The following is an 8,645-nucleotide window of genomic DNA, read 5'->3' as shown; positions in this document are numbered from 1 at the left end:
TGAGGCGGAAGGATCGCCAGAGTCCAGCAGGTCGAGGTTGCGGTGGCTGGGAGTATGTCACTGCTCTCCAGTCTGGGTGACAGAGTGAGACTCCAACTCAAAAAAAAAAAAAAAATTTTTTTATAGAGACGGAATCTATTTTGCTCAAGCTGGTCTTGAACGCCTAGGCTCAAGCAATCCTACCCCTCAGCCTCCCAAAGTGCTTGAATTACAGGTGTGAGCTACCACACCAGGCCAGTTCAAAACTTGTAACACGGCCATTGCTTTGCTAAGCTGTGATCTGGCCATGGGGTTCTCTAGGCTATGGCCACCATTGTTTTCTTAAGCTTTGACCCCCTCCCTTACCTTGGGAGGTGAATCCTCTCTCTTTCTTCAATTTCCTTTCTAAATAAACTATATTTTCCAATCTAAGAAAAAAAAATTACCACACAGCAGATCAGTGGATGGGGAGAGGTGAGAGGTGTGGACCGCGTTGGGGACCCAGGAAATTTTTGAGGGTATGGCTCTGTTACCTTGATTATGGAGGAGCATACTTTTGTTCAAAACTGATCAAAACTGCCAGGCGTGATGCCTCACGCCTGTAATACCAGCACTTTGGGAAGCAGAGGTGAGAAGATTGCCGGAGCTCAGGGGTTCGAGACCAGCCTGAGCAACATGGTGAGACCTTGTCTCTAAAATTAAAAAAAAAAAAAATTAGCTGGGTATGGTGGCACATGCCTGTGGTTCCAGCTATTTGGAAGGCTGAGGTGGAAGGATTGCCTGAGCCTAGCAGGTCAAGGCTATGGTGACTGAGAGTGCTACTGCACTCCAGTCTGGGTGACAGAGTGAGACTCCGGCTCAAAAACAAAAACAAAAACTGATCAAATAGCCTACTCTGCGTACAGTTTATTTTATGTTGATTATATCCCAACAAAGTTGTGTTTAAAACACCACACATTTTCGGCCCCGTTTTTCCTTTATTTAACTTATGAGGAGCCTCAAAAAACAGAAGTGGCCTTGCAGAGAAGAGCTGTCATGATTGCTAGTACAGGACTGCACGTCTGCTGCCTCGGTTTCCCCTGGACTCTCCAGTACTGAAAGTCTGTGTGTGTGAGGTGGGTCTTGGGGCAGAGCTGTGGTCCTCTGGCTGCCTCCTTACCACGGGAGCCCAAGCCAACTCAGGCGCTGCGGGCGTCCTCTGCAGCGGTCAGCACGATGCCCAGAGCCCGTGGTATGGGAGGGAAGGGCCTGGGAGGAGGATGGCTGCTGCGGACTCTCTTGCCCCCTGCAGCCTGAGCTGGGCACTGCAGCGACAGGGTGGTCAGTTCAGAGAAAGGTCGGCCAGGCTCTGAGCACAGTGCTGCAGGAAGTCGAAGTCGAGCACGGGGAAGGGTACGCGGGACCACTTTTTAGGCCGGACTCGCCCCTGAGGGGTCTCCAGCAACATGCTGCGGACCTTGAGCACCGGCAGCTTCACTGACTTGTACATCATCTGCAGGCCCCAGACCTAGGGGTGGGACACAGAGGACAGGGCTGGGTCTCTGCCCTCAGACTGGGCTTCTCGCCTCAGGCTGGAATTCTGTGGGCCTGCGTCGCCCCTGAGACTGAGAACTGGCATCTCCATCACACTGGGGGCATGCTTAGGTGGGGGCTGGGCTCCTCCTCAGGCTGGGGGATCCTGGGGCAGGACTATCTCCCCTATTCGAGTGAGGGCTCCCTGAGGGCCGAGGCTGAGCCTCCCCCGTCAGACTGACGGCCTCTGAAGACCAGGGCCCGGGGCAGAGGCTGAGTCTTCTCTGTCAGACTGACAGCCTTTGAAGACAGCAGCCGAGGGAAGAGGCTGAGCCTCCTCCATCAGACTAAGAGCCTCTGAAGACTGGGACCGAGGGCAGAGGCTGAGCCTCCCCTGTCAGACTGACAGCCTCTGAAGACTGGGTCCAGGGCAGAGACTGAGCCTCCCCCGTCAGAATGACGGCCTCTGAAGACCAGGGCCCAGGGCAGAGGCCGAGCCTCCTCCATCAGAGTGACAGCCTCTGAAAACTAGGGCACTGAGCCTCCTGTGTCAGACTGAGAGCCTCTGAAGATGGGCTGAGGGCAGAGGCTGAGCTTCCTCTGTCAGACTAAAGGCCTCTGAAAACTGGGGCCCAGGACAGAGGCCAAGCCTCCTCCATCAGAATGACAGCCTCTGAAAACTAGGGCACAGAGCAGAGGCTGAGTCTCCTCCATCAGACTGATGGCCTCTGAAGACTGGGTCCAGGGCAAAGACTGAGCCTCCCCCGTCAGACTGACAGCCTCTGAATACCAAGGACCAGGGCCCAGGGCAGAGGCTGAGCCTCCTCCATCAGAATGACGGCCTCTGAAAACTAGGGCGCAGGGCAGAGACTGAGTCTCCTCTGTCAAACTGAGAGCCTCTGAAGACTCGGGCTGAGGGCAGAGGCTGAGCCTCCTCCGTCAGACTGAGGGCCTCTGAAGGCTGGGCCAAATACTTACCTCCCCACAGTTCTTGCAGCTAATGGCACCTCCAGGCCTCCAATCCTTGAAGACTCTGTCGATGACTACAGGCTTCCTGGAGACGTTGTAGTAGATCCTGGAGAGGAACGGGGGTGGCCATCACCCTCGTCCATCCCCCACCCCCGATCTCATGCGCTCCTGCTGGCTGAGCCTCTGCCTGGGCCTTGGCCCTTCCACCCGACAAGGGGCGCAGCCTTCCAAGGCTGGGTGATCCGGTGAGTTCTGCCTGCTTTGGACTCCCTTGTGACCAAGTTCAGGCCTTTGAGTCACTCACTTGGGTGACCTCCACAGTCTCCTAACAGGTCTCCCTGCCTCTACCCTCACTCCCAGTCTCAAACCATCCAACTGCTAAAGTGATCTATTGCTCTACTGCCCAGCCTGGAGTCCAGTGCTGTGATCATAGTTCACTGCAGTCTTGACCTCCTGGGCTCAAGCAACCTTCCTGCCTCAGCCTCCTGAGTAGCTGGGATTATAGGCAGGTGCCACCATGCCTGGCTAATTTTTAAAATTTTTTTGTAGAGAGGGTCTTCCTTTGTTGCTCAGGCTGGTCTCCAAGTCCTGGCCTCTAGCAATCCCGCTTCCTTGGAGTCGCAAAGTGCTGGGACTACAGGCTTGAACCATGCGCCCAGCCTTAGCGTAATCTAAAAATATAAATCTGCCCTGACATTCCCTTGCTTGGAATCTCAAAATCCATCCAAGACTCCTAAAGAGAAACCTACTGAATAAAGGCTACACTTTCAGGCCCGAGGTTCCAGAGCCTCCATGGGCTGGTCTGTCTCCCTCTGAATCTCATTTTTCAGTTCTTCCCACTCAGGTTGACTGGGTCCGCCCTGCCCCTGGCCGCCACGTCCCTGCCTCCACTCACCGCCTCATCTTTTCGCACAAACCCAACTTATCCTTTGAGACTCAGCTGAAATGCTGCGTCCTCAAATGAAAGATCTCATGTGAAGATCCTTGGCACAGTGACCTGGCACACAGTAGATGCCTAATAAATGATTACTTAATGAATGGATGGAGGGACCAGGTGCGGTAGCTCACACCTATCATCCCAGCACCAAGGTGGGAGGGCTGCTTGAGCCCAGAAGTTCGAGACCAGGCTGGACAACATGGGAAGCTCTCGTCTCTACAAAAAATTAGCCAGCTGAGCTCAGTGGCTCAGCCTGTAATCCCAGTACTTTGGGAGGCCAAAGCTAGTGGGTTGCCTGAGCCTGCATGTTCGAGTCCCGCCCCAGCAACTTGGCGAGACCTCGTCTCTACAACAAATCAAAAAATTAATTGGGCATGGTAGTGCGCACCTGTAGTTCCAGCTACTTGGAAGGCTGTGGCGGAAGGATCACCAGAGCCCAGCGGGTCAACACTGGGTGGCCATGAGCATGCCACTGCACTCCAGAGCCTCAGTGATAGAGTGAGACTCCAACTCAAAAAAAAAAAAAATTAGCCAGGCGTGGTGATGTGCACCTGTAGTCCCAGTTACTTGCGAGGCTGAGGTGTGAGGCTCTCCTGAGCCAAAGAGGTTGAGACTGAAGTGAGCTCTGAGGGTGCTGCCACTGCACTCCAGCCTGGGTGACAGAGGGAAACTGACTCAAAAAAAAAAAAAAAGAATGGCTAGGGGCTGTTGATGTCCTCAGAGTGGGCAGGACCAGGGGACCAGCATGTGGTCTCTCAGCACTTGGTACCCTGAATTCGGAGCTTACTCAACCAGGGCTGTGAGAGTTTGAGCAAGTCACTTAACCTCTCTGATCCTCTAGCTCCTCACCTGTAAAATGTGAGTGAGGATTAAACCTGTCTAACCAGATAATTGTGCAAATACAAAGTCGGCACTTGTTTAAATACCCAAAACTGCTGGGTACGGTGGCTCATGCCTATCATCCCAGCACTTTGGGAGATGGAGGCCAGAGGATTGCCTGAGCCCAAGGGTTCAAGACCAGCCTGGGCAACTTGGCCAGACCTTGTCTCTACAATAAATCAAAAAAATTAGCTGGGCATGGTGGCACACACCTATAGTTTCAGCTACTTGGAAGGCTGAGGTGGAAGGATCGCCGGAGCCCAGCAGGTCGAGGCTGCAGTGGCTGTGAGTGTGCCACTGCACTCCAGCCTGGGCTACACAGTGAGACTCCAACTCAAAAAAATATATATATACCCAAAGCCTCAGAGCTCTGTCTCAGTCTCCCATCCTGTACCCCCAACCCAACAGCCCCTGCCACAGCTCTCACGAGAAGTTGGGGTTCACATTGACATGGTGGGTCCCCTCCACCTTCCGCAGGTCACTCCCGTGGCCCACGGCCACCATGCAGCTGATGCAGAATAGCTGCACATGCTCGGCCAGGAACTGCTGCTGCTGACTCTCCTGCTGGGCCACCTGGGCTGCTCGCTTCACCAGGGCTGCCCGCTGCAGGTCCTGGATCTGGGGGACGGGGATATCTGAGTATGGCTGGGGCCTAGGAGAATGCTCGCAGGGAGACACAGGGTTCTCAAAGCAAAGCCCTGTGATCATTGGTACCCAGAAGAGTTTCCTCAACCCTCCTGGAGTTTTCAGAAGGGGCTCTGTGGAGACAAATATTATGGGATGGGGGGGAGAGGAGGTGGGGGGAGAGGAGGTGGGAGGGGTAACCAAAGGAGAGGCAAATCTTCTTGTGGAATTTTTGTCCCACCTTTGGAGGGTTTTAGGCAAAGCTGCTTCTGTGACTCTGTCATGGGGCAGCCTTAATAATTGTGCTGGAGGCCGGTGTGATGGCTCACATCTGTAATCCCAGCCCTTTGGGAGGCTGAAGCAGGAGGATCGCCTGAGCCCAGCCTGGGCAATGTGGCAAGGCCTCGTCTCTACACAAAATTACAAAAAAGTAGCCGGGCGTGATGGTATGCACCGGAGGTAGAAGGATCACCTGAGCCCAGGAGGTGTACGGTGAGTTGTGATTGTGCTACCGCACTCCAGGCTGGGTGACAGAGTGAGATCCTGACTCAAAAATAAAAAATAAAAAAATACCCTGGACGATGGTGACCCTGCCTCAGAGGAACCGATGATACAAGTCCTGGTTTTGGACTTATCTTGCCCCCTCTGCCTGGCTCCAGGGGACTGCAAGACAGCTCTCACAGATAACGCACAGTGTCTGGTGATGGGGACCAAAAAAAGCAGTGGACAGGGCCGGCTCCCGAGGCCTCCTGGGGACGACTCACTGCCTTCCTGGCAGCCTGGCCCCTGGCCTCTGTCCCTCTGTCCTTCCCTCCATTCAAACCTTCCCTAAGGTAGCCCCGACACGGAGGGGTCAGGGGTGCCTGGTGCAGTCAGAGACCTGCCAGGCAGTGCCTCCCCCTCCTGCCGTCCCCTGTGCAGGGCATGCAAGCTGCCTGCAGACCTTGGCTTGGTACTCAGCCGGGTCCATCTTCTGCACAGCGGCCACTGCCTGCTCCATGAGTGCCTCCAGCATCTCGTTGGTCAGCTCTCGCCGTAGCTCCTGGCTACCCTCAGTAGCCATGAACGAGTAGACGCTCTGACTGGCCCGGGCACGGCCCCTTGCCTGTGGAGGGAAACAAGCCTGACTGGGGCTGGGGTTCCACACGGGAGCCTCTGAGGACCACTGCGGGGAGGGGGTGTCTGAGCACCTGGACCATGGAGATCTCGTTGGTCAGGAGCCCGTAGCGCACCACCACACTGCACTGCGGGATGTCCAGCCCCTCCTCCGCCACACTGGTGGCCACCAGAAGGTTCAAGGTGCCGTCCCGGAACTTCCAGATTATGTCCTGCTGCTCCCTCTGGGGGGGTGGGGCGGGGTGGAGAGAGAGGCTGGGACACGAGGTGCCTTCAGACCACCCACCTGCCAGAGTGGCCTCTCTTGCCCTCACAATTTGGCCTGTCTCCCTAGCAACCTTGAATGCCACCTCTAACCCCAAGTTTCCCCAGGATCTTGGCCATCTTTCCAGATGATCACCCGACCGCTCTCTTCCTTGGGGGCTCTTAAGGCCCTTGCCCCGCTAGCCTAAGAACGCCCAGGCAAGGGACGTTCGTCTCCTGCAAGGGACCCCAGACCCCTGATCTTCCACCCTGAGGAAGTGCCTTGTCCACCTCTTTCCCTACAGACCCCCAGGCCCTCTTCCCCCAGAGACCCCCAGACGGGGGGAACCTTCAGCACAAGGAATCTCAGTGGTCACCCCCTTCCCAGCTCTCTGTCCCTGCCTGGGGATATGCAACCTCTTGTCTCCCCCAGGGTCTCCCTGTCCCCACCCTCTTCTCTCCTGGAAAACTCATCCCAGAGCCCATACCTGAGTCATGTGTGTGCTCTGGCTGCTGTTTCCTGCCCCAATCAGCATCTGGGCCCTGACGTTCAGGTTCTGCAGGCCTGGCTGCTGCTGGACCCAGAGCAGGAGGCAGTGCGCACTCTGACGGGTGCGAGTGAAGATGATGCCCCGGGGGGTTCCGGGGCTCCCAAATTGCTCCTGCAGGACCTCTTCCAACCTCTCTAATTTTGGGTTCTCTGGGCCGTGAGCTGCCACGTGGGCCAGCACGTCCTTGTGGTCTGCGGCAGAACCCCAAACAGAGGCACGGGGTCTCAGGTCTCGGGGTGGAGTGAGGCGGGGAGGGGGGGTAAGGGGGAGATGGTGCTCACAGGACTGCAAGGGACTGGGGGGTTGCCCGCTCCCACTCAGCTCTCCCAGAGCTAGCACCAGGAGAGCACTGAAGAATGCCCTCGGTAGGTCGCACCCCCTTGCAAGGCCAGCCTCACAGTAGGGGCGTGCTGCATACAGCCTTTGCTCAGGCACTTCAGGCTAGTACTCCCCTTCAGCCCAGGCACCAGGAAGACCACTCAGCTGTTCACACACACCATGGCTACCCGAGATTGACTTGACCTCAGATCTCTGGAACCCCAGCCTGTGCTGAGGCCTTAAGCATCAGACTTTTAGTCTCTCTCTCCCAGTCTAAATAGGAACCACATGCCCCAGACCTTCAGGGACCATCTCAACTAATGGTTTTTAAAAAAAAAAAATTTGTCCATGCCTGCAATTCCGGCTACTCGGAAGGCTGAGGAGGAAGGATCGCCAGAGCCCAGCAGGTCAAGGCTGCGGTGGCCAGAAGCGGCCACTGCACTCCAGTCTGGGTGACAGAATGAGACTCCAACTCAAAAAAAAAAAAAAAAAAAAAAAAAAAAAATTTGTCGGCCGGGCTTGGTGGCTCAGTCTGTAATCCCATGCTTTGGGAGGCCAAGGTGAGTGAATTGCTTGAGCCCGAGGGTTCAAGACCCACCTCGGCAACTTGGCAAGACCTCATCTCCACAATAAATCAAAAATCAGCTGGGTGTGGTAGCACACGCCTGTAGTTCCAGCTACTTGGAAGGCTGAGTGGAAGGATCCCCAGAGCCCAGCAGGTCGAGGCTGCGGTGGCCGGGAGCAGCCACTGCACTCCAGTCTGGGCGACAGAGAGACTTCAACTCAAAAAAAAATTTTTTTTCAATAATATGAATTATGGCTGGGCACGGTGGCTCACACCTGTAATCCCTGCACTTTTGGAGGCTGAGGTGAGAGGAATGCTCAAGCCCAGGAGTTTGAGACCAGCCTGGGCAGCGAAGCAAGACCCTGTTGCTACAAAAAATTAAAAAATTAGCAAGGTTGGGCAAGGCTGCGGGGAGCCATGATTATGCCACTGCATTCCAGTCTGGGCGACAGACAGGTGAGACCCTGACTCAAAACAAGCAAACAACAACAAGAAGAACAAAAAACGTGGACCGGGCACGGTGGCTCAAGTCTGTAATCCCAACACTTTGTGAGGCCAAGGTAAGACGATTGCCTGAGACCAGGAGTTCGAGACCAGTCTGGACAACTTGGCGAGACCTCGTCTCTACAATTAAAAAAAAAAAAAAAGCCAGGCATGGTGGAGCACACATGTAGTTCCAGTAGTTCCAGCTACCTGGAAGGCTGAGGCAGAAGGATCACCTGAGCCCAGCAGGCTGAGGCTGTGGTGGCTGAGTGTGCCCTGCACTCCAGCCCAGGAGACAGAGTGAGACTCCAACTCAAAAAAAGGAATTAGTTTTTACAACTATGTAAACCTCAAATGACAAAATAAATCAGTCCTATCCATGCCTTGAATTTTGGTTAGCAAAATAGGGTCCCAGCCGGGCTCGGTGGCTCAGCCTGTAATCCCGCGCCTTTGGGAGGCTGAAGTGAGA

General features: G+C 55.2%; 1 protein-coding gene across 1 annotated transcript in view; it reads right to left on the bottom strand.

The window, feature by feature from the left end:
* Positions 1-865: 865 nt before the first annotated feature.
* The window catches only part of DHX58 (DExH-box helicase 58), a gene marked incomplete at its 5' end in the record, with an annotated part of 9,710 nt that continues 1,930 nt past the window's right edge, over positions 866-8,645 (bottom strand). The window contains 6 exons of the mRNA XM_008073069.2: positions 866-1,486; positions 2,470-2,566; positions 4,704-4,894; positions 5,844-6,005; positions 6,091-6,240; positions 6,748-7,251. Coding sequence (XP_008071260.1) covers positions 1,301-1,486; positions 2,470-2,566; positions 4,704-4,894; positions 5,844-6,005; positions 6,091-6,240; positions 6,748-7,251 — 1,290 coding nt within the window. The remainder of the gene's footprint in view (positions 1,487-2,469; positions 2,567-4,703; positions 4,895-5,843; positions 6,006-6,090; positions 6,241-6,747; positions 7,252-8,645) is intronic.

The sequence above is a fragment of the Carlito syrichta genome, unplaced genomic scaffold (assembly GCF_000164805.1).
Source record: "Carlito syrichta isolate Samal-C Ts95f unplaced genomic scaffold, Tarsius_syrichta-2.0.1 Scaffold115641, whole genome shotgun sequence".
In the NCBI taxonomy this organism is placed as follows: domain Eukaryota; kingdom Metazoa; phylum Chordata; class Mammalia; order Primates; family Tarsiidae; genus Carlito; species Carlito syrichta.
The sequence above is the reverse complement of the archived record's forward strand: the minus strand, read 5'-3'. Positions and strand labels throughout refer to the sequence as shown.